A 25,798-nucleotide genomic window follows, 5' to 3' on the forward strand; every position below is an offset into this window, starting at 1 on the left:
TTGAGCAAGTCATGGGAGCGAGAGAACATGAATCCAGTCCATGGAGGTGAGGAGCCAGGCACCGCTCTGAGGGTCCACGAACACACCCCTATGACCCAGGAGGGGGAGGAAGGTACCAAGAGTTTGGTCACTGGAGGTGAGGAGTCAGCTGATGTCCTGATGACCCAGTTGTGCCCTCTGAGGCTGGAGGAAGTGGTGGTGACCAAGAATGCTCTACCTGATGGCCTGTTGGAGCACTGCACAGCACAGGCCACTTCTGAAGGTGAGGAGCCACGTGTGTCTGGGGGGATGAGAGGCCTGTGCGTACAGTATCCACACAATAAACATTAGGTGCTGCAGTGTCTCCAACCAGAAAGATCTCCAAAGAAATGGCATTGGGAGGCCTTGGGCCCAGCTGCGTCCTAACTACCAAGGTGCTTGTATGGCCCCAACACCACAGTGCCTTTGAATATCACCCAAACATTCACGGATCAGGCTCCCACTTTCAAAGGTGCCGCGGGCACTCAACACCCATTGGCTTTCAGTGGAAATTGGGTTCCTAACCCCCCAGGGAAAATCCCAACCTCAGTCCTCACAGCGCCCGTCTCAGGTGGGGAGGGTTATCATCTCCGCTTTACAGATGGGGAAGTGAAATACTGAGAGAAACTGGGCTGGATTCTCCAGTCTGCCAAGTTCTTTTTGCTGCATGCACCTCCTGTGCTGGAGATGCTCTTTCAGGCATTACCAGACTGTGGTAAAGAAGGAGTGGAGAGGTGGTGTGAGATCATGAGGCTCTACCCACCTCCTAAGGGCCTTTAAGTCAGCAGCATAAGCCACATTCCACTGCAGCTTTATCTTGCACCAGAACTAGGCATCTGAGACTCAGGGAGCTGTGACTGGCTCCCGGACAGCCACCTCTCTCCACTGCACCCAAGTTAAGTGACTTGCCCATGATCACACCAGAAGTCTGTGGCAAAGCTGAGAATTAAATCCTCATCTCTTGATTCCCATTTCTGTGTCTTACATACAAGACTCGCCTCCTCTGAATGCCAGGGAGGGAGGGGCAGCAGGTATTTCTATATTCTTTTTCCCCCCCATGCACCCCTTTTAACCAGCTACAGCAGAATTTTACCCTCTCCCTTCTTATCAAATTCAGAAAATTCCAGTGAAGCTTGTGGGACAATAAGGCAGGATGTGGGAGAAAAGGAGGACAAAGTGCAGCCGGCACTGGAGATGATGGCACTGAATGATTGCAATATGGTAGGAACATGCTCCATGTCTCTAGTGCAGAGGTGGGCAAACTACAGCCCGCAGAACCCTCCTGCCCGGCCCCTGAGCTCCTGGCCCGGGAGGCTCGCCCCCGGCCCCTCCCCTGCTGTTCCCCCTCCCTCGCAGCCTCAGTTCACTGCGCCGCTCGTGCAATGCTCTAGGCGGCAGCGCAGCTGCAGAGCCGCTGCCTGACGCGGTGCTCTGTGCTGCTCAGTGGCATGGCTGGCTCCAGCCGGGTGGCATGGCTCTCTGTCCTGGCGCTCTGGGCAGTGCGGTAAGTGGGCAGGGAGCGGGGGGGTTGGATAGAGAGCAGGGGAGTTTGGGGTGGTGGTCAGGGGGCAGAGGTGTGCACAGGGGTCGGGGCGGTCAGTGGGCGGGGAACAGGGGCGTTGAATGCGGGCAGGGGTCCCCGGGGGGCAGTCAGGAAGGAAAGGGGGGGTTGGATGGGGCGGCGGGGGGGCATTCGGGGCAGGGGTTCCAGGGGCAGTCAGGGGACAGGTAGAAGGGGTGGTTGGACTGGGCAGAGGTCCCTCGGGGGCAGTCAGGAATGAGAGGAGGAGTTGTATGGGGCGGTGGAGGACAGTCAGGGGACAGGGAGCAGGGGGGGTGGAAGGGGCAGGAGTCTCAGGGGGGCCGTCAGGGAACAGGGGGGTTGGATGGGGGCGAGAAGCAGGGGGGGTCGGATAGGCGGCAGGGGCCGGGCCACGCCTGGCTGTTTGGGGAGGCTCAGCCTCCCCTAACCGGCCCCCCATACAATTTCAGAAACCCAATGTGGCCCTCAGGCCACAACGTTTGCCTGCCCCTGCTGTAATGTCTCTCTCCCCTCACACTTCTATGCACTTTAATCTAACCATCCCATGACATTTATCATGCACTCAATCCAGCTAGGCATTTATGCAGTGCTTCTAAGTGCCTAAGGTTCTGACCTCATTCCATCCACTCAGCGCACACATTCAGGGGCCAAGTAACTTGATTTCTGATTTTACTTCTGTGGGCGGGGGGGGGAAGGGGTGCGCTTGTGTATTTAATAATTGCTTCACAACAGAGAATGTGTGAATCTTCAGGAGGTGTTTTGATGGGAGCAGTGTCTAATGACTGATGTTTGTCTCCTTTCCACACTTATATCACATGTTCTTTCCTTGCTTGGGTGGGTCCACGATCCATGAAGGAACTTGGCAGGGATGTCAGCGGGCACGAACAGAAAACGAACTCCCTTCACAGCCAGAAACTCATGGTTGTCAAGCAGATTGTGGTGAGTAAGATCTGCCCATGTGACAGAGTGGGATGGATGAGCTATATCTAGAATTTCAAGGAATGCTGCTCTTAACCTGCCTTACGACAGCACAGATGACACAGGCGTGGGCTCAGACAGAGCTCAGACACTCCAGAAGCAATGAGCTGTGTTATCCATGGTATCCTAATAAAGGTACTCATTGAATAACCAGAAAGGTTAATGTAGAGGGAGGGGGTAGCTATAGAGGGCCACACATGGGTGGTGAGTTTTCCTGACAGGGGGACACTGTTCCAATGTATGTCTTTGTGTATTTAATTTGGAAGGACTCTACTGCAAGCGCCATACAAAAGCAAGAACACTTAGCATTACATTGTCACAAAGGAGATCCCACTGGCCCATCTGTGTTGCCCAGGCAGCAGCAGACCAGCCTGGCACCAGGTCAAACTTTCGGGCAAGCCACCTCCCAGTTCAAGGGATCTCTTCCCCTGGGGCGAGGGAGTTAATGCAGAATCCAAGAGGCAGCCCAGAAAACAGTCGAAAATAAACCAACTGGAATAAATGAGCCTTGCAGAGTACTTTAGAGGTAGCCAGTGAGTGGCTCTGGCCTACATCTCCTGAGGTAAATTCCTCAGCAGAGGACTCTCCACTGAGAAAGCTCCATCCCTGGCTCAGCTAGAGAATGGACTTGCCCCAGCTCACTCTGACTGTCAAGCAGGGACACAAGGCAAGAGGGTCAGAGAGGGCTGCTCATTATGGTTTTATTCACTTGGGGGCCTGGCTGGGACTTTGGTCTGGCCTTGGGGGTCAGCCACCCCCCTGTGCTCTCTGGAGATTGGGGTCACCCCCTTGTTAGGGCAGAGGGACAAACACTGGGGTTGGCAGTGCTGCTGGGAGCTCATCACTACGTTTGTCTCCTCTGAGATTCACAGAAGCATATTAAATCGCTGCCGCAGGATTCGCTGGACTTGCGCTCCAGTGCCGTGCGCCGTCAGGGGATGCTGCTCATCACAGACTGCAGGTACTTGGACGTCTCACCCTGACTCTGTGGAGCCAGGAGTCCCAACCTCCCAGGAGGGACGTCCAGCTCCCATTGCCGAGCATTCAGAGGGATGGAACGGGGAGCACTCACCTTGCTCGCTGCCTGGCTGGGTGGGTTGTTCAGACTGACATGGAGGATCTTGAATCCAAGCACTGTGAATGGAGTCTCCCCTCCCACTCTGTTCAGATGTTTGCAGAGGTTCCCCTGTGAGTATGGGCTAATCCTCTCCCCAGCAAAGATACAGGATGCCAGAATAGCCACACCCCTGCTGCTTTCCCCAATGCCAGTCCTATACTCTGCCAGCAGACGAGGAAATGTGGTCTCCCGGTTATGGCCCTGGACTGGCACTCTGGAGTCTGGGATCACTTCCTGGCTCTGCCACAGACTCCTGAGTGGGCAAGTTGGTGTTTCAATTTCCTGTCTGTAAATGGGGGTAGTAATGATACTTCCTCTGCCTGTCTTGGGTAATTAGATTGTAAGCTCTTTTGGGCAGGGCCTGTCTCTAACTATGTATGGGGGCCAATGGGGCCCAAATCTCAGTTATGGCCTCTAGGCACGACTGTAACACAAATAACAATAATATTAATTAGCCCGGTCCCTGCTGTTCTCATCCATGCTGCTCCTTTATGCTGAAAGCATTAGCACAAACCTCTGTCGGCCACGTTTTCCCTTCCTTTCTCACGGTCCCACAGTGACAGAAATGAAAGTCCTGGTGCCCCTTCCACAGCAGGAATGCCAATAGGTGCTTATTTTTCTACTAGCAAAATGAAGCCGCCTCTGGAAGGTAAAGAGAAGTTGGATGTGGTCATTGTCTGCGTTGCCAGCATCTTTGCCCTGCCCTCAATCAAGGCCTTGCAAAGGCAGGAAGGCCACAAAGTAAATGTGAAGGTAATTCATTGTCCTCTTCTGAGCACATTGCCTCTGTGTCCTTTGGTTGATTTACACCCACTCCCTTGGCTTGCCTAGAATCTGAATCCTTCCTGCACCATCAAATGTTGCTTAGGCACAAATAAGGCTCGGCCATCCCTGTGTATCCTGGGCCATTCTCTGCATGTCCTCCATGTGTTACGTCCCATAAGGGTCCCTCTCAAGGTCCTGTTTGATGGAGGGGTTCTTTAAGGCAGCCCCTTTCCTGTGTTCCTCCAGCTGCCCAATGGCACACCTGCCATGGCAGACACACTGGCTTCATTCTTAACACATGGCCCAGATAGTTCCATCTTTTTTTCTGCAGAACTTTGGGAAGTTGTGTTTTTGTAGCTTAACTCCTTTCTAGGAGGATAGGTGGTTGGCCTATCACTTGACTCCCAACCTGGAGGACCCATGGACTGCTTTTCATCTGGTCCCCAGCCTTTGACTTGTCCAGCTTGGGTGTCCCTCCCGGGAGTTGCAGCTCTAATCACCATAGCTCACAGGGTCTTTGGTGCGCACAAGCCTTCCCAGCACATCAAAGTTCTTTCTCCAGGGAAGTTTGGTTTGCCTAGAGCTGATTAGAAAAGCTTTCCCCCTGGTGTCTGGTGAGTAAGAGGCATGTGCATGGTGTGAGGTGGAAAAAAGACTGGAGATAACAGAGCAAGGAGGAGCTCTCTCCACGCTGCTGAGACGATTACACCCTGAAGCTGAGTCCTTGCTGGGCTTTGGGTCACGAACAGTGTCCAGAGCCCAGTGATTGTGTTGCAACTTCCCTGTCCTACGCCATGCTGCCGATGGAGCCCTCTGCTGAGAATGACCAAGAATCTGGTTTCATATCAGGCCTCCTGGCAGTAACAGCCAATGGAGGGATCTGAAGCAGAGATTGTAAAGTGTGTGTGCGGTGTCACAAGACCCCCACAGACAGGCTCCTAGACGTCACAGGCTTTGTCTGATGCCAAGTGCTGCGGCTCTTCTTTGTCTTTTCAGGATTTGTACAACCAGACTGTGGATGCCCTGGAAGTGATGCTGAGAGCTCTCCTGTCAGAGAAGCCAACCCCAGCTGAACTGCAGAACTTCTTGGATGTAAGCAGCATTGAGCTGGTACGGGCAGAGGGTGGGGGAAGTGTCATCTTGTGGCGGTGTGAGGAGGGGAGGGTATGAGGGAGAGACGGGAGGGTTTGTGTTTCTGTGTTGTCTCTTGAATGGGACCCTACATCTTGCTCCATAGAGCGGAGATCACGTGTAGTGTTAGCTGCTTCAGGGCAGTAGAAAAAGTCATTTCAATTGAAAACAAGGGAAAGGAAATCTGATATAGCTTTTCAGGAGGCTCGTCCTGTTCTTCACAGCCAAGGACTCCCTTTGTCCTTCCTTCCAGTCGCTGACAGCTATGGCAAGGCTCGCCCTTTCCCCTGTCCCTCTCTCAGAGGAATGGGAATGGAAGGTGGGTCTCTAGCATCAGATTGTGGAGCATTAACTCTGGGGTTTCCTGTCTAGCTGGGCGAGTTTGAAACCAGAAGTGAAATAGCAAAGACTCTCACCCTCCTTCCTACAGAGGCTATCAGACCTGGAAAAGTAGGAATGGCTCTCAGGTGCAGAGGAACCCACTCCTCCCTTCCTCTCCAGAGGGATTGAGTGATCCACGGATGGGGGAGTAGTATTCAGAGGAGACTCACTCCCTTGCTTCCTACCTAGAAAGTCCCTGAGGCCCAGGATGAGGAGGATTGTGAGATCTACCTGAGTCTTATCTGAGTCTCTGGACATGACAAAGGGCTCAGAAGGAGAATGGGATCAGTCCTTTGGAGGGATGGAATACTGCAGCAGTCCCTCAACACAGTAGGCTGATTACGGGACACTGCAATCCTGATGAACACAGGGGTGAACCGTATGGTGCTAAAGCCAGATTTACCTCTTTATAGGGGTATGTGTCAGGGGGATTGTCTGACACACAAATCCTGCAAGGGAGCAGGACTCAGACAGCCTGTCTGGTTAATACTGTGGTGATCAGGTCAGAGAGAGATCAGCTTTCGGGGTTCACTGCAACACATGCCCCTGTTCTGCAGTTTCTAACACAGGCCTCCCTTGCTTATTCCTGCAGCACTTGGCCCACTGGATGACATCAGAGAAAGCTCATGAGCGAGCGAGGGCTGTGAAAACCAGTGTCTGCCTGTTACAAGCGGCAGTCGAGCATCCTAAGTTCTGTGTGAGTGATCTCTGACCCCTGGTAGCCTGATGCCATGCTCTTTTCCCCTTGTGTGGCACATTTATGGCTACTGATGACAAGTTCTCTTTGTCCACCAAACCAACATACTGTTTCCTTCCCCCTTTGATTTTCACTCAGATGTCACACGAGTTCCCCAGGCTGGGGCTCCTGATTGGACGGCTGGCCCTGCGTGTTGGTGACCCGGAGAAGGAGATTGGCTGCCAGGCTATGGAAGGCTTGTATTTCCTCTACTCCCTCATGTGGTGCCAAAAGGGTAAGAGGGGGCTTTCCAAACGCAGAGGACCCAAAGCTCCTGCCTGTGTACAGCTGGACACGAACCCTAACACAATGATGAGTCCCTGTAGGAACAGGTGTCTTCTTGGAGAACTAGGCTAGAACACAGCTTGTAAGCAGACGACCATCTTCCCTTCTCTATGCTATAAACGGATTAGTTTAGAAACCCCAATAGGTCTTTAGGTGAGAGCCCGCTAGGGACTTTGCTGCTGCTGTTGATTTTCTGTGGAAGGTGCTCAGATGCTGTGTTGGTGGGTGGCACTATAATACTCATGGAGGGATGGATGGAGAGCAGGGCCACTGTTAATGAAGGTTACATTTAAAAGGGGTATATTTTGTAAAGGGGGGTAAGGGCAGAGTATGCCACAGGAACTAAGCTATCCGTAGGTCACTGCGAGTGTGTAATGTTTTGAGGGAAAGAACCAGTGAAGAATATTCTCTAGGGAATAGGATAAGGCTGTTAGATATTTTCCATGGTAGGGTGTTTGTTGCGCAACAGACCTGCTGCTCCTTCAAGCACTGTGACTTCAAGCCTGAAGTGCAGCTATGGTTCAGGAACATGAATGAGAATGGGAGGAAGCCAGTCATTTAAGGGCAAAATGGGAAGCCTTTCAAACATAGAATCATAGAAATGAAGGGCTGGAAGGGACCTTGAGAATCATGAAGTCCAGCTCTCTGCACTGAAGCAAGACTGAGTACACCTAGACCATCCCTGACAGGTGTTTGTCCAACCTGTTCTTAAAAACCTCCAAGGATGGGGATTCCACAGCCTCCCTTGGAAGCTTATTCCAGAGCTTAGCTGTGTTTAGAGTTAAAAAGTTTTTCTTAATATTACCCTAAATCTCCCTTGCAGCAGATTAAGCCCATTACTTGTCATACCTGCAGTGGGCATGGAGAACAATTCATCACCACCCTCTTTATAACAGCCCTTAACATATTTGTTATCAGGTCCCCTCCTCAGTCTTCTTATCTCAAACATGCCCAGTTTTTTTTTAACCTTTCCTCATATAAAAGGTTTAGAAAACCTGACCTCTTTTTTTGTTGCTGTCCTCTGGACTCTCTCCACCTTTCCCAAACGTATTGTCTTCTCCTAGAACCTGAGAGGAAGATGGGGTCTGTGACAGCAGTGCTACATCAAATGCCCAAAGAGATCTTGGGTATCTACGAGCCCACCAGGACTTGTCAGAACATCTCTGAAATTGTTAAGGTGAATCCTCAACACAGCCAGAAATACTTTTCATTACACCCTGCATGTGTGTTCCCAGTGTTGTACCTCTCTGTATACAGTGCAGAGCGGAGCAGGCTGAAAATAGGAATTTCTGTCCTGTGGAAAATTCTGATATTTCAACATTTTTCATCCCAATTTGGGATGAAAAATGTAAATATCAACATTTTTCACAGAATGGAAAGTTCAAAAATATTTCAATTTGGAAATGTCAAAATACTTCATTTTGGCTCAGTTTGACATTGAATTGTATCAAGCTGCCACGGTGTTTCATGGGAGTTGTAGTTCGGGTGCCTCTTGCCCCCATTCCCTTTCATGGTCCAGGATCCCCAGGTGGATTACATTTCCCGTAATGCACTGTGGCAGTTCAGCCAGAGGGGGATCCGGGGTGCATCATGGGAGTTGTAACCCAGCCCATAGAGGAAAATGGGGGCACCTGAACTCTCATGAGATAGTGCGGCAGCACAGGTGGATACAGATTAATGTCAAACTGAAATATTTCAATTTTTTTTCTTGTGAGGAAAAAAATAATTTTCTGGAAAAATTGAACAGAAAATTCCTGACCAGCTGTTGCTCAGAGCCTGTCAGCCATAATACTTTCCTTTCATCTATATTTCACAGAATAACTACCTGTCCTTTATCTAAGGCTCAGTGAGCACAAAAGAAGATACCTATGAAGCTTGGTTGGCCTCACGGACTGAATAGTTTGAACTAGTGACTAAACAATATCTACGGGAGTATTTGGTTTGAAGCAGTGACTAAATAATACTCCCAAGGGTATTTGTTTACAGGATCCCATACACGCAGCTCAGGAAAAAGTCGAAGGTTGAATGCATCACACACCAGAGCAGTTGAGCTCTTGTGAAGCATTGGTAAGGTTGAATGGCCTTGAAATTGTTGGAGGCAGCTCATTCTTAAATAAGTTGAAAAAAGCCAAACTCGTCCTTGTCTGGATTCTGCTTATCAATTGTGCCAGCGGCAGAGTTGGTGTCCAGCTAGGTCACCTACATCAGGTGCTTTGGTTGTGTTCTTCCAGGGATTTGGACAATTTCTCAGCCCAGACCAGATGGCAGACCTTCTCCTGACAGCTGTAGAAAGCCTGAAGAAGGCCAATGAGAGCACCATTGAAGCATCAAAGACTATTCTGAATGTAATCCTGGAGAAGTACAAGCATAAGATACAGATGAAGGTATTAGGCTCTTGGGAGTTGGGGAGCATTTAGAATCTCCTGTCCTGGGGTACTGTCAGCGGGACTCTTTCTTCATTGTGATGCTGATATTTTAAGTGTTGCAAGTGGACTGTCTGAAGCTGGGAAATGAGCCTTTGTTCCATTGTCTCGGGACTTGAAGACTGCATCTGGAAGCACAGGGGGTTCTCTTCAAGCTGTTGCAGTTCCCTCTTGTTCTGGTTAAAGAAGTCCTACTGATTTGCTCTTCAACTTTGTTTGTAGCTATCAATCTCTCCTACAAAAGACTAGAAAATCTATCACTGGGAACACTCCTGCCTTGGCAAGGAGAAGGACCAGGCAAAGTTAGAGGTCTTCTATAATGATGCTTGATGTGCTCTCCAGAAAGGTGGAATTGCTCTCATTAATAGTGTCTGCCCTATTATGCTCTGATTCTTACCCCAGAAGGAACCCCTTACACATGTGCACGCACACACACTCTAAGCTGTATTGTTTTCTTCTAGGTGCCAAAGATTGTGGACAGGATCCACTCCCAGCTCAGAGCCATCCATCATTCCCATGCCAGACAGGTAGTGATGATGGCCTTATGCCTCCTGGCTCGTGCTTTCATGGAAGAAGTGTCCACAGCCCTTCTAAAATGTCCGCTTCCGCTGGACAGGTATGAAACTTCCTAATGACCAGGATACTGACAGCTCACTCTTTGGATTCCTTATTCCTTCCTCTCCTCCTGAGAGGTCTCAGACTGGCAGTAGCTTCCTTGCTGTGCAGAAAATGTCTTTCTTGCAGGGTTAGATTACACCACTAACCACTGAGAAATGATACCCCCTCTGGCTTCCATCCCATAATGGCACGAATCACAGATTTGCCCAGATGCCTTATGTGACATTTACTAACTATGCTATTCGATGTGTGTCACTCGCTTGCTTGCAATGAGTGGAAGGGGGGAAATCCCACAGAGGAGAGCACCTGAGGCTAAATTCTCAGTCTGCAGAACTGGCGCATGACCACACATACAGCTGCCTGTGCTTGAAAAACAAAAATCTGCATGTGTACATGGGTTCTTGTGTGCACTGGTACCGTTGCCTCCAGATGCTGAACATGCTCTCCCTAGACTCTGGGTGCCTCTAACCACAACTTAAAATTCTCAGTAGTTGGGGGGGAAAAATCAGAGTAGATGGCTGAAGTCCACTGCCCCTGCCCCCCCACAGCTACCGTCAGATACAGTCCCAAAACATGATTTCCCCAGGCCATTGAATAACCCTCTTCGACCCGTATCCTGTCTGCTCCCCAGACAGCCAGGGTAAAAGATGGGCTTTGTGGTGTGTTCCGAAGGGTGACCAGTCCAGGCTGCAGCAGACCAAGAGGGAAAATCCATTCCACAGCTTCCACTGTTCTGTTTCAAGGGTGTTGCAGCTTGAGGGCTTTCAGAAGCTGCAGCTATGGCAATATGTTATGGGGAGAGATGGTCTCCCAGGTAACCCAGAAGTACAGGGCTTTCTTTGTTGGTACTCATGATGGGTTCCCCCCGGGAGTGCCACCAGGAAGTGGGGTACCACTGAGCCCCCTTGACCCACCAGCCTGGGCTCTCTTTTACACTGCACTGCTGTGACACGCTCGCTCCAGCCTGCACTTTCATCAGCACACATGCAGGTAGGGACACACCCAGCTGCAGTTACATGCAGATGCTCTGACTAGCTACTGCATGGGAAGACTCCAGCTAGGGTATTTCCCAGCTATTCAGACACACACCTCCTCTGGAGTGTAAACCCAAAATTATACCGTCTTGCGCTGCACAGGGAACTGTACAGCGTAAGCTCATGAAATTCGCCCCCTCCTTCAATGTGGAGAGGAAATGCAACAGTTTTCTGCCCCGAGTTATGACTTCCACACACTGGGGACACACTAGTTTTAGATAAAGCAAAACCAAGCTTATTAACTACAAAAGATAGATTTTAAGTGATTATAAGGGATAGCAAACAAATCAAAGCAGATTACCTAGCAAATAAACAAAAAACGCAACCTAAGCATAATGTACTACATAGCTTGATATGAATAGCAAATTCTCACCATAAGTGATGATACAAGCAGGCTGTAGATTCTTAAGGGGCAAGCTGCACTTGCTTACCGCTTGAAATCCCCAGGTGTTCTATTCACAGGCTAAAAATCCCTCTAGTCTGGGTCCAGCACTTCCCACAGTTCAGTCTTTGTTCCTCAGATGTTTCCAGGAGTCTCCTTGGGTGGGGGAGTTAGTGAAGAACTCTGATGATGTCACTCCCCTGCTTATATCGCTTTTGCATGTGGAAGGAATCCTTTGTTTCAAAGTTTGGTTCCCACGCCAGTCAGTGGAAAAATACTGACATCCCAAGATGGAGTCCAGCACCAGGTGACCAGGTCACATATACCTGTAGTGTCACAGCAGCTATTCCTTGGAGGCTGTCTGTAGCATCCTCAGGAAGGTGCCCCAGGCAGGAGATAAGCTTCTCCAAAGGCCTATTGTTCTCTCTAATGGCTCATTAACTTGAATGGGCCCTTCCCAGCCAGCCATCTAGACTGAGAGGCTTTTGCCTTGTGGGCGTTCCCCAGGTGTAAACACATTTGAAATACAGATACATAGTCAATATTCCTGACTTCAGATACATGCATACAAATAGGATAATCATATTCCGCAAATCATAGTGTTTTCAATGATATCTCACGTGACCTATCTTGCATAAAATACATCATAATTGTGTCATAATCGTATCATCATAATATCACTGTGAAGAATATGGGGTGCAGTGTCACAGTACCAACACCCTGGAATTCCACTTGGAAGCCCACGTGCAGCTCCTAGAACACCAAGGTGATGTGCTTGCAGCGTCAAGCTCCATTCAGGAAATGAACTGCTGCATTCTGGACCAACTTTCGCTCCTGAATGGTATCAAGATGTAGCCCCAAGGGACAAGTGGATTACAGGCGTCTAACCTCAAGGTGACAGATAAGATCAGCAAAGTGCCCATGTCCAAACCAAAGATCACACTTGGCTTACCAAGCAAGATGAGAAAGCCCTTTGGCATGGCTGTGCCCTGGGCTTCAGTAGTAGCCTTGAGTCTAGTACGACCCCAGAACTGTACACTGACTCAAAAATAATGGTCGTCCCTCATTGAGGTTAGTGGAGGTGATGTGATTCTAGTCAGTTTTTCTGGTTGTGTCCCACAACCTTCCAACAATCTCTCTGCCCTGTCTGGGCTGAATCTCAGCCAGCTCGGCCTCATCCAAGCTCAAGTCTCCTGTAGACCTGGGGCCATCCAGTCCCCTTCACCAGCGAATCAGCTGTAATGATGATGATATCCAGCTGGTATTGTCCACAAAGAGCTGGCACCATTGCCCATGTTTCTTTTGTCACCCACCTAGCAGCCTTGTGTACACATGAAACAAGAAGTGAGGGCAGAACTCTACAGTATTCCACAGAAGATCAGTCTGGGGGGTGGACAAACCATTCACCGTAATCACTCTCTCAGCCATGCCATGTATATAGGAGCAAAGCCACTTCAAATGGGTTCCATCTACTCCTAAGCACACTTCATGATCAACCATATCGAAGGCAGCTGACTGACCTAATAAAATCCATGTGGACATGTTGTCTTCAGCTGTAGCCAAGAGACAATCAGCCAGTGCCACTTGTGCAGCTTCAGTCCCATACCCAGTTCAAAACCCAGGGTGAAGGGAATCTAAAGACTGCAAATATTGTCATAGGTGCTTTGTCTCCACCTCCATGACGATCCTTCCCAGGAGTGGGAGATTCCGTACGGGTGGTAGCAGGACACAGTGGGCTAGGAGCCCCCGTGCATTGCAGGAAGTAATGGTCTGTTCATGGCAAGGGTGTATTTGTGATTGTACATCCCCCAACCCAATGTAGACACTAGGTCTGCAGTGTGGCGAGGTATATGTGTAGAACCAGCAGTCATCTGTGACAACCCCACATGCATGTGTGTGACCTGAATGTATCTTTTAGGTAAAAAACATGGCTGGTTATCTTCTAGCAGACTGCAGGTCTGACAGTGATCTCAGCCCACCATGTTATCTCAGGGTGATGGAACATGTAACATGGGTCACTTACTGCTTTAGGTACATAGTTTTGTTTTCTTGGTATCTGGGATGAGGCCCCATTGTAGTCACCATCTCGCCGATGGAGCCCCTGACTCTAGCTTAGATGTCATTTGTCCAGTCAGACTGTAGTGTTGGCAGAGCTATGTGTATCCGATCCGGCATGCAACTGTCTGTCTCAACTCGTAGAGATGCAGCTGGGATGTGGAGAACACTGGCCAAAACAGAGGCAATCTGTCACTCCCACAGACTTCTGGATGTGCTGCTGAAGGAGCTGCAGGAGAGGCCAAGCACCTCTGAGGATAAAGCCTTCTTCATACCTATAGCTGTAAGAAACTATTCACACATGACTCTCCTCTTCCTTCAAAGAGGAGAGAGGTCCACGTCTGAGGGATGTATTGCTGTGAATTCTCCCTGGGGAAGGGATGGGGAGAGCTGCCCTGTATCTCTGGCAGAGCCCTGAAAATGCTCCCGTTTTCCATTTCTTTGCCTTCCTCAGGAAATGCTGTGTCCCAGACACCAACTGTCTTGTCATACACGGCTGGACAAAGCTCCCTGTGGAGCCCATTTAGCTACTACTTAATGACCTGGAGAGGACTCACTGGTGCCATTCCCTCTGCTTCCGCAACAGGGACTGAGCAGTCAGTCTCCTCCCACTGTCTGCAGCACTCCACCTCCTCCCTCTCCTCTTTTCTCCTGCTCAGGGTCCAGGCAGGCTAGCTCCTGCCTCCATTGTCAGAGGGTAGGTGCACTGCCTCCCATCTCCATAGTGCTTCCTCTCTCCAAGGCCTGAGCACCCCACTTTGGTAGCAGCCCCAGATATAGCTGGTCCTGGTCAGTAGGACTCAAAGCATTTTCCAAAGGAAGTCAGTATCATTATCCCCATTTCACACATGGGGAAACTGAGGCACAGAGTGTGGCAGTGACTTGCCTAAGGTCACCCAGTAGGCCAGTGGCAGATCTGGGAACAGAATCCAGGCTTCCTGAATCCCAGTCCAGTGCTCTGTCCATTAGGCCATGCTGCCTCTTCTTTGGCATTGAAACCCTGGTCTCCTGCGTGGCAATGCAGAGCATTAAGCGAACGGGTGGGGGTACCATGACAAAACAATGCAACCTCTTCTTACTGGCAAAGCCCTGGGCTAAGCAGCCTTGCTGGGGTCCATGCAACCGAGGACTGGATAGGAAATAGAAGTGCTGGGGAGAGGCAGAGGATTTTACCTGCATTTGTTTCCCTCCTTCAGGCAGCCAGTGCTCTGTGCGAGGTGTTATCTGTATCCATGTGCACACAGACGGTGACACGCTTCTATCCCCGCCTCCTGATGGCCCTGCTTGTTCAGGTGCACTATAGCATTGGGCTCAGCCTGTCCGACAGTGGGGTCTCCAGGAAGGAGCTCATCCCTGCATGGTAACTACTGAAAGGTTGAGATGCTAACTGTATATATCAGACTCCTCCCTGGGTTCAGCTGCCTGGATAGGTTACTTGTCATCATGTTCCAGGCCTTTTATGGCCTGTCCCCACCCTCCCTATCATAAGAGCATAAGAACGGCCATACTTGGTCAGACCAAAGGTCCATCTAGCCCCGTATCCTGTCTTCCGACAGTGGCCAGTGCCAGGTGCCCCAGAGGGAATGAACAGAACAGATAATTATCAAGTGATCCATCCCCTGTTGCCCATTCCCAGCTTCTGGCACACAAAGGCTAGGGACACCATCCGTTATCCATATCATCTTTCATTCACTATTGAGAGGTCGACTTTTACCTCCAGTCAGCCCCCAGTGCCAGCCTCCGTCAAACAAGCACCTTCACTGACCCTCCCACCTGGGTGGCGTTCCGCATACACATCCGCCAAGCTACTTCCAATCCCTTCTTTAAATGCTCCTTTGCCACGATGCCGGCAAAAAGCTCGACAGCAGTCAGGCTGCTGGGGTGCTGAGACCACTGCCTGCCATGCGGCCTGGGATTGGCTCATTGTTTGCTTGGCTCTGTCTGTCTGCCTCGTCTCATGCTGAGATGTAACCTGTTTGGGGCAGAGACCATCTTTCACTTCTTGCTTTGTACAGCGCCTAGCACAATGGGGTCCTGGTCCAGGACTGGGGCTCCTAGGTGCTACTGTAAATAAATACAAATAAATAATTATCGTAGCTCCATGCTTTCCATACGCTCACACCAGTGAAACCACCCCTCAGCACCCCAATGCTCCTCCCTCTTACAAGCAGTGATGTTACAGCTCCGTGCACGTGTGCTGTGCAGGGTGGGGTGTCACTGATATAGCACAGTTTCGTGTATGTGCAGTACGCTTACACTCAGCATGGTGTTGGGCTCAACAGCTCAGTTATAGCAGTGCAGGTACAGTATGGGAGCCGTGTGGGCTTGGCCTTGGAGGTCTCGTGTGCAGTACTGGGCTGGCCATGCTGCCTGTTTTAGGCCTCAGTGCAGTGACTGTGCATTGGACATGGAGTGCAGAGTTGGGGTTGCCATCTCTATGACATCGCAGTGCACTGCGAGTCCCGTCTTGACACAATGCAGGTATCTGGGGCGATGGGATAGAGGATTGCTCTGAGCAAGGCCGGTGTTGCTTTAATATGGGTTTTGCTCTGAATGCAGCTGTGTTGTGAAGACCGTGAAGACCCTTCTCCTAAAAATGGGATGCCACTATGAGTTCACCTCTGTTGAGAAGGAGGGAGGCTGGGAACTGCTCACTAGCTCTGAGGAGCACCATCGCGGGGTAGGCCTGCTTGCAAGGTGAGAGGCAAGAGCTTTGCTCTTGACAGATCTCCCCATTCCTCCCTTCTGCCAACTTCCCCCCATCCCTCCCTTCTGCCAACTTCCACACACACACACACACACACCCCTCGCTGACTCACCTCCTCCGTAATAAGGGCATCTGTTTGCTCCCACAGAGCCATGGTCCACTATTCTTGCTGTGAGCTATGGCGGATCCTGTACCTTCTGGTCCCGTTCCTCGAACGAGGTGATAAACAGCACAAGCTCACAGCGATGGCCTTTTTCATTGAGGTAAAAGTTATTGGCTTGCATCTATTGTGGTACAAAAGAGCATGAGCTGCATCTTCCCTTTCTAGGCTCATCAGCTGACCTCAGACTCCAAGTGTCTCCTATATCTGATTCACTGAGCATTTGGGGGAAGCCTGAATAGCCTTTGAGAGTGTTCAAGAGACTATGTGCGTGTGTCAGAAATAGCGATAATACTTTGCCCTTCTACAGCATCTTCCTTCTGAGGATCTCAAGGCCCTTTGAACATTTCTCCCCACCGCAGCACATTGAGGTAGATGAGTGTTATCAACCCCATTTTACAGATGGGGAAACTGCGTCAACAAAGCCTTAACTCCCCAAGTCACATAAAGAAGTCTGTGGCAGAGACCAGAATAGAAACCTTTTAGTCCTGTGCTTTGGTTTGTGCTCCCTCTCTTTTCCTAAATGTAGGTTTATAGTATGTAAGTATCTTTTATAGACAGGCCAAAATTCTCAAATATGGGTACCTAGCTTTGAGTACCCACTCTGTCTTTAGGCACCTGAATAAGTAGCCCAATTTTCATAAGTGCTGAGCACCTGGAGTTCCCAGTGCAGTCTGTAGTTGCAGGAGCTCAGCACCTCTGAAAATCAAGCTGCTTAATTGAGTCCCTAAATATGGAGTTAGATGCCCACCTTTAAGCACCCATGTTTGAGAATTTTGGCTTTTAGGACAGTCAAGCACCTTCGTAATGGCAAATTATTTTGAAATGTTTGTCCAGTGTGTATCCCAAGTGCCTTTTTCCTTCTGCAAAATGTGTGTATAGTTCCAACTCTTATTGCCACCTGCTGCTACAGCTCATACCTGACCTATAGGTTTTTCATTGTCCGAGCTAAGGAGAAGAATGTTTGTAAATTTCCTTTACCTTGTGATGGATGTTTGTAGTTCTAAGAGAATCTAACGACTAGCCATGGTTTTACTGATATGGAGAGGTTAGAGAGACAGCCCTTGAGCTCTCAGGTACTGTGGTAAGCATAGTAGAAATACCTCTAAATAAATATTAGCAGTGAGCATTCTGTAGAAACAAAATAGGAGTATTTGGTGCCAAGGTGAAGACATTAAACGTTCTCCTTGAGAACTAATCACCAGTTCCCTTGTAACTGCTGGGGGGCTGGAATGGGAGGAGCCAGTATTGACCTACACTTAGGGTTCCAAAGTGAAGCTCAGCCCTAGTCTATTGCAAACTCCCCTGGACTTGGTTGGGGCCAGAATTTCATGGCTGGTGCTTGCATGGGAACAACAAAGCTGTTGCACAGCAGAAAGGGGGTGTGGCCAGCATGCTGACTCCCACACACGAGCGAGTGGTCTGAGATCATTGCTTGGGTAGCATATGATTCACCTGCATAATCTCAAAAATCTCGTTATGTCAGCCCAAGGAATGGGCATCATGCCCACTGCAAACACAAGGGACGGTTTTTGCACTTGTTGTTGGTGCATGGAATAGACTTCATGCCCACTGAGGGATAGTCTATAAACATATGGAATGAAATTCTTACCTGCCTTGAGCACAAGGAGCAGGCTTCATTCCCCTCTAGGCATGGCAAATAGACTTCATGCATGCTGGAGCATTTACAACAATTTCATGGTAATGTTCATCCAGAGAACAGACAGACAGCCCTCTGTTTTACAGCCTGTAATTGGCCTGCTCTTTGTGTTTTTAGCTTCTCCATATGCCACAGGCAAAGCGGCTCCCAGAAAAATATTCTGTGATCCGTCTGCTGAAAGGACTGACTGACCCAGATCCAATTATCCGAGCGTTGTGCGTCAAAGGACTGATCACCATGGCAGACTGGCCAGGGAAGGTGAGATGGAATCCATTTCATTACGCAATCAATATCCGTGTAATTGCTCCAGAAGTATCAGTAACACTAGTAGAAATCTAGAGTAACTCTCTCAGCACTAAGAAACTACTGCTGATGGAAGTGAAACAGATTCCATTCCTGTTGGTGCAGAACTAGAACTGCTGGCCTGGACCAAGCCTAGGTGAACAGCATCTAGAATTGCTCCAGATCCCACCCTTTCAAAGCAGGCCCAGAACCATTTACCTCGATCTGGGATCAGTGAGCAGCATTTAATATTGCTCCAGATCTCAGCTTTGCAAAGCATATAAAAAAACCTTTTAACTGGATGGACTTGAAAGTGCTACTGTGGATATCAGTGAAACTTTCAAGGAAGAGGCATGTCCTCACTGATAGGGCACTACCAAATTCATGTCCATTTTGGTCAATTTCACAGTCATCGGAATTAAAAAACGTAAATTTCATTATTTCACCTATTCAAATCTGAAATTTCATGGTGTTGTAATTGTAGAGGTCCAGACCAAAAAGGAGTTGGTGGGAGTGTGGGGGGTCTGCAAAGTTATTGAAGAGGGGTTGCAGTACTGCTATCCTTACTTCTGTGCTCTTGCTGGCGGTGGTGCTGCCTTCAGAGCTGGGCAGCTGGTGTGGTCTTGCCACCCTTACTTCTGCGCTGTTGCCTGCAGAGCTGGACCCTCAGTCAGCAGCTGCCACTCTCCGGCCACCCAGCTCTGAAGGCAGCAGTGCAGAAGTAAGGGTGGCAATACAGTGACCCCCCTAAAATAACCTTGTGACCCCACCCCCACCACTCCCTCTTGGATCAGGACCCCCAATTTGAGAAACACTGGTCTCCCCCGTAAAATCTGTATAGTAAAGGGTAAAAGCACACAAAAGACCAGAATTCATGGGGGAGATCAGATTTCATGGTCTGTGACACGTTTTTCATGGCCATGAATTTTGTAAGGCCCTGCTCATTGGGTATCTAACACTGCACACTAGAGACAGGGTAGGAAATATATTTCTGCATTACCAGATAAAATGCAATCTGAGAACTGTTTATGGATTATAGCAGTAGTTTTCAACCTGTGGCCCACAAACCCCTGGGGATCCGTGGACTATGTCTAAGGGGTCTGTGAAAGATTGTTGTTTACTTAGAATAGTGCTTTTCAACTTGTTGTCTGCGGACCCCTGGGGGTCCACAAACTATGTCTAAGATTTCTAAAGGGGTCTACACCTCCATTCAAAATGTCTTAGAGGTCCACAAATGGAAAAAAAGGTTGAAAACCACGGGATTATATTAAAGAGGACTAGTATTATACATTTATATACAAACATGAGCAGAAATCAGTCATTTCATTAGCAATGAAATAAACACAAAAGGGAAAAGAAAACCTCATGTCAGCTTTGTTTCAAAGGGTTTTTATTATTGTTTGCCTCCTATATTCACACATTGTGAGCCAAAAAAAGCCTCACACCATAGCTATGACAAAGAAGTGAATTGGGGAGGGGAAAGAATGTGATGTAGGCTGTAATTTTCAGGGAACAGGGTATGAATTCTGTGGAAAGTCCATTTTAAGCTAACCTTGCCATTTTCTTGAGGGCTTTTTCAGTATTTGGAAAAATTCTCTGATAATTAATGTCTCACATTGATTGTTTTCTTTTTAAACTGAAAGCCAGAATCCTTGGTGAGACAGTGTGGGGTGGTTACTGCATCAACTTCTTCTGTATAGGAGATAAAGGTCCTGGTGCCAGCCATGATAAACAGCTTGTGTGGAGTGGACGGGAGGCTGGTTGTGGAGGCTCTTGCTGATGTGAAGAAGATTCTCAGAGGCTTGGATGGAGCAAGTTATGTTGGCTGCATCACCAGTCCCCTTAGGCTCCTCTTTGATGATGTAAGACAGCAGTAAAAAGAAAAGGAGGACTTGTGGCACTTCAGTGTGAAAGGGCTGAGGGAAGGGGAGGTGAGGAGCATGTCCATTGCACACCAGCACTCAGTTGTATCAAATAATGGAAATGAAACAATGTCACTCTTCCTGTTTTCATTCCCTTCATTCTTGTTTCTGCCCCACCACAGTTGTCTTGTGCCTGTCCCAGCCCAGTGGACCCTGCTGTCTATGACTTGGAGGCACAGCCCATGCTGTAGCCATGCCTAACAGGTTAGGCCCCTACTGTAGCATGTGATGGGGGCTGTTCATGGTGTGATACTCACATGCTACAGCTGCGCATGTTGTACATGGCATATTCAATTACACAACACACTTTGTGCAACCGAAGGAGTCGCAGGGTTGAAAGAAGAGCGATTTCAGCTCTTATCATATATACTGACCTGTGAAGTGCTGAGTGCCCTCAACTGTGATTGATGAAGTCAGTAGGAGATGAGGGACTCAGCACCTTGAAGGATCAAGCCCTCTATCTGTATATCATGCATCGCGAGCACCACGTTGCACAGCTTTCCCTTACCAAAAAGGGAGACTGTGTGTGAGATACATTATGGTAGGGGTTCTCAAACTTCATTGCACCACGACCCCCTTCTGACAACAAAAATACTACAGGACCCCAGGAAGGGGGACCAAAGCTTGAGCCTGCCCAAGCCCCACCACCCTCAGGTGGGGCGGGGGGGGGCAAAGCCAAAGCACCACTGCCCCAGGCCGGGGCGGCCAAAGCCGAAGCCCAAGGGCTTCAGCCCCAGGCAACCCTAGCCTCGCTGCCCAGGGCTGAAGCCATTGGGCTTGGGCTTTGGCCCTGGGCCCCAGTAAGTCTAAGCGAGCCCTTGCGACCCCATTAAAAAGGGGTCGTGACCCACTTTGGGAGTCCCGACCCTCAGCTTGAGAACTGCTGAATTATGGGAAATGTAGTCCAACTTGGGATCTTGGCCCATAGAGGAGAATGGGAATACAAGGCGCAGACTACAACTCCTGTGGAGCACTGCAATTCCCATTTTCCGCTGAAATCTTTTGGCCAACATATTTCAATCAAAAAACACATTTTCCACAGAAATTTTTTGTGAAAAAAATTGTTTTGTCAAAAGCCCTGATGTGGACCATGGAGCAGCATAAACAGTGCAGTAATTTTCAGTACAAACCAAGAGGAGTACAACAGTTCACTAACAAGACCCCTGTCTTGTTGACTTCCTCTGTTTGTGTGTCTCTCAGGAGAGAGAGAGTGTGCGTTCTGCTGCCATTTCCTTGTTTGGAAAAATGGTCAAGAAGGTGAAGAAGAGTCGGGGGCTTATGAAAGAGGAGGATGTCTTGGACAGCTTGATCCCATTACTTCTGCACCTGCAAGAGGGCAACCCTGACATGGCTGAGGCAAGTTCCTACAGTCATGTAGCTCCGAGCCTCAATCATCACTATCCCCAGACACCTCTTTCTCCTGCTCCTCCTTTCAATGTAGGATCTTCTCCTAATCTATCTACTCTAATGTGTTTCCTTCTGGAAAAAACTTAGAACTTCCCTATCACCTTGTGAAGAAGAAATTCCAGGAGATTCATTTTCATTGCAGGTTATTAACAGTTGGAAAATATTGCCAGTTCCCAGTCTTTTAACTGTGGGAACTCCATCCTGTCTTGTAGAAATGTAAGAATGCCTTGGATGAATGTTCTCGACTCCTGGAATGGAGACTACCTAAACAGGTGGGCAACAGGAAGGCCTGGCACAATCACCAAGAAGATGTGGATGAAATATGTCAGTACCTTGTAAGTAATCTCTGGGTTCATTGTTAGAACTGTGTGTTGATTTGGTTGAGGGAGGGTTTACACAGAGTAAGATACCCATTTATCAGGCTGTGCGGGTAGGGTCATGAGGGATTGTGTAGGGTCATCCCTGTCATTAAGCTTTCATTCTGTGCATTATTGATGTCTTAGGTGAAGACACGTCAAGAAAATGTCCAAAGGTTCTTGTTCCAAAGCCAGTGCTACCTCAGCAGCACACAGCCTTCTTTACGAAGGGCTGCAGCCATGTTCATAGGTAAATACAGAAGAATTTGCATTTCTTTAGCCAATTCCATAGAAGCACTTTTTCAATCTGTTGCACTGTTCCTTCTAGTAGTGCAAGTTAATTGCTTTTTGCCAGATACCCTGATTTCTTGACCTTATAGGATTTAGTATTAGGTGCAATACAGAAACAGGAGTCACTCCTGGATTTTATGCTACCAGAATACCCCTAAGAGCTCCACCCATCAGCAACTAATCCTGTGGGCACCTCCAAAATTCCCCTGGATGCTCCTATAGGAATTTCTCTACAAAAATGTATGTCATCATCTTGAAAGCCAGCCTCTCAGTATGACCCCAATCCAAAGCTCATTGGAGTCAGTGGAAAGACTCCAGTTGACTTCAGTGGGCTTTTTGATCAAGTCCTATCTCCTTAGCTTCTCCATCTCAGGATTTAGGAACTTGTCCAAATACCTGAGGGCATCCTTGTGAGAAAGACAAAAACTGTGGAAGTCCCTATTGGAGGGTGGGAGAGTAATGGGAATGCCCTGCTTTTAATGGCATGTTCAGGGTTCCTGGTTATGCACATGGACAACATGATGGAAATGAAAGATTTGGACATCATAAGTAATGGTAAGTAAAGACCTCATTTTTAAATTCCTATGGCCTTGGATGAGTATGTGTGTGTCTGAGTGTGTATGTGTGTCTGAGGAGGCACTGGGATTTATATGCACAAAGATCAGTACTCTTGCTGTGCAAGGAACTATATAAATAGTATCGGTGATAGTTTGACTCTATACCTCTTCTTCCTCTATGCTTTATTCTTGTTGGCACCCCCGCTCGCATGTGTTTGACTACCACTTCTATCAACACTGATGACTCTCAAATCCACTCTGGATCTCTCAAAGTTCAGTCTCTTTTTTTACACACACTCCAACATCTTATATTGTTTGGCTCACCATTAATTCAAAACTCAGTATAATGAGAACTAAACTCTTCTATTCCCTTTTTCCAGTGTTGTAGGCAACACCACCATCCTTCTTGTCAACCAGACCTGTAACCTTGAATCATCTTTGTCTCCTCTCCAATGTCCATGCTATGACCAAATCAGGTTGCTGCTTCTTCCATCACTCTTCAAAATTCTGCTTCTTCCTTTCTGCTCCGATAGCAAAAGCACTTGCCTACTCCCTAATCGTCTCCCAGACTGATAACGGCAAACTCCTTCTGTCTGGTCCCTTGCATACTCAGTTTATTCCCCGTCCAATCCATCCAAAATCCTGAACCAAAACCATCTCTGTGTTATGACTGTATCATCCCCCTTCTTAGAATGCCTCCACTAACTCCCCTTCACCTTCCATATCTGTCAAGATTCCTTCCCCACTCTGAACTCTAGGGTACAGATGTGGGGACCTGCATGAAAGACCCCCTAAGCTTATTCTTACCAGCTTAGGTTAAAACTTCCCCAAGGTACAAATTTTTACCTTTTGTCCTTGGACCTTATGCTGCGACCACCAAGCGTGTTAAAGAAAAAACAGGGAAAGAGCCCACTTGGAGACGTCTTCCCCCCAAAATATCCCCCCAAGCCCTACACCCCCTTTCCTGGGGAAGGCTTGATAAAAATCCTCACCAATTTGCATAGGTGAACACAGACCCAAACCCTTGGATCTTAAGAACAATGAAAAAGCAATCAGGTTCTTAAAAGAAGAATTTTAATTAAAGAAAAAGTAAAAGAATCACCTCTGTAATCAGGATGGTGAATACCTTACAGAGTAATTAGATTCAAAACATAGAGATTCCCTCTAGGCAAAACCTTAAGTTACAAAAAGACACAAAAACAGGAATATACATTCCATTCAGCACAACTTATCTTATCAGCCATTTAAACAAAACAGAATCTAACGCATATCTAACTAGATTGCTTATTAACCCTTTACAGGAGTTCTGACCTGCATTCCTGCTCTGTTCCTGGCAAAAGCATCACACACACAGACAGACCCTTTGTCCCCCCCCCCCCCCCCCCCCAGCTTTGAAAGTATCTTGTCTCCTCATCGGTCATTTTGGTCAGGTGCCAGCGAGGTTATCTTAGCTTCTTAACCCTTTACAGGTGAAAGGGTTTTTCCTCTGGCCAGGAGGGATTTAAAGGTGGTTAGCCTTCCCTTTATATTTATGACAATATCAAATTCAAGCTTCTTTCAAAGCCTTACATCAGTCAGCCCCAAAGTGTATATTTGATTTGATCTCCTTTCATGCACCATCTCCACTACTGTGCCACCGTCATCAGCTTGAATGCCCCTTTTTTAATTCTCCCACTACTGCCTTTGTAAGTTCTTCCATGCTCCTTGGGGTGGCTGTCTGTCTAGATATTTTTATCCCATGCACCAGAGTGGCATCTGAGCATTCATAGATGTGTCCATGCCTCATGGAGTTAATGTGAGATCTTATTAATGTAACCATTTTCCTAGCTCTTCCCTTCCCCCCACCTACTCCCCTTTTTTGATCCTCACTTGTTGTGTTATGTCTGAACTTATGCATCAATCCTGCAAGTTGTTCCTCGTGATCTGACTACTGTGCTCATGCAAAATCCCATTGACTTCAGTGAAGCTCCCTGCAGGTGGAGGCATCTGCCCCCATGGAACAACTTGCAGTATTGAGGCCTTACATCATAATTTCTTCAGGACCTGCACAGTGTCTAGACTAGTTCCTGTGAAGCACCCAGCACATGTTTAGGCATCAAGCATAACAAAGTCCTGTCAGGCAAGTACTTTTAAGTACTTTATGGTAGTGTTCCGTGGGTGCTGCCGATGAGTAGGAGGATGCAGAGGATCTAGCCGGGGGAGGGGGGTATGTTACAGGTGCTGTAGATGAGGGGGAAATGCAGGGGAGGGCTTTAGGAATGGTATTTCAGACAGCTGAATGTGAATATGCAAAGACCCCGGTGTGCGGTGCATTTCTGGATATAAATGGTTCTTATGACAGTTCTGTAGTTTCCAGTAAACATTTTGTCTTTTGTTTCAGCTCTCGGGGGCTTAATACATGACCCTGAGGCGTCCGTGTGTATCTTTGCTGCTCAGGCACATGAACGCGTCCTGGCAGTTTACTGGAAATTAAAGTACGGCCTGGTTGAGCAACACAAAGTGAACAGTGACTCTGCTGAGAAACACAAAAGCCCCCCAAATGCTCCTCCTACCGAAAGCACCTCATCCAGGCTGTTCAATGCCCTCAACCTCTGGAAATTAGCTGCCAAGCACTAACTGGCTCAAAAAGAGAGCCAGGGCTTATGCCCCACTGAGCCCCATGCAGACACAGCCAGACTCTGATTATTTTTCTCAATGTGGCTGCCTGCTCTGTTTTCCCACCAGAGGGAAAATCAAAGGGACTCTGGAAGGGTCATTAACATGCCAAAGAAAGTGAACTGAACATGGGTAATAAAGAGCATTGGGAGTTTATTGCGAACAAAGCCTGCCAGGCAATCTTGACTTCTTTTCTGGAGCAGAATTATAGTGTTGGTGGGTGTTGGCCACATGTAATAGCTGGATGTTAGTGCCCAGTGCCTTCCTCAGAGAGCGTCTCTGGTTTCTTTACTCACTGAGCTCTCTGCTGCCCAGTTATCAGTTGAGAGCTTTCC

At 48.4% G+C, this 25,798-nt stretch overlaps 1 protein-coding gene across 1 annotated transcript; it reads left to right on the plus strand.

The window, feature by feature from the left end:
- Positions 1-2,410: 2,410 nt before the first annotated feature.
- MROH7 (maestro heat like repeat family member 7) lies at positions 2,411-25,583 on the plus strand. The gene is made up of 20 exons (XM_074962364.1): positions 2,411-2,500; positions 3,412-3,500; positions 4,283-4,409; positions 5,418-5,513; positions 6,526-6,630; positions 6,769-6,904; positions 8,019-8,131; positions 9,186-9,338; positions 9,839-9,993; positions 13,611-13,749; positions 14,663-14,826; positions 16,026-16,163; positions 16,322-16,436; positions 18,111-18,251; positions 19,976-20,137; positions 21,398-21,553; positions 21,817-21,939; positions 22,108-22,210; positions 22,744-22,806; positions 25,189-25,583. Exons 1-20 carry the CDS (start codon positions 2,411-2,413, stop codon positions 25,422-25,424), a joined length of 2,604 nt encoding a protein of 867 aa, XP_074818465.1. The 3' UTR covers positions 25,425-25,583.
- Positions 25,584-25,798: the final 215 nt, after the last annotated feature.

Source organism: Natator depressus, chromosome 8 (assembly GCF_965152275.1).
Source record: "Natator depressus isolate rNatDep1 chromosome 8, rNatDep2.hap1, whole genome shotgun sequence".
In the NCBI taxonomy this organism is placed as follows: Eukaryota; Metazoa; Chordata; order Testudines; family Cheloniidae; genus Natator; species Natator depressus.

What these genes read in the sequence shown, in the direction of transcription:
- MROH7 (XM_074962364.1), top strand. Translation starts at nt 2,411, where the DNA reads ATGAAGGAACTTGGCAGGGATGTCAGCGGGCACGAACAGAAAACGAAC. An exon ending in GCCACAAAGTAAATGTGAAG is followed by an intron (nt 4,410 to 5,417) that starts GTAATTCATTGT and finishes TTGTCTTTTCAG; the next exon opens with GATTTGTACAACCAGACTGT. An exon ending in TTTGGACATCATAAGTAATG is followed by an intron (nt 22,807 to 25,188) that starts GTAAGTAAAGAC and finishes CTTTTGTTTCAG; the next exon opens with CTCTCGGGGGCTTAATACAT.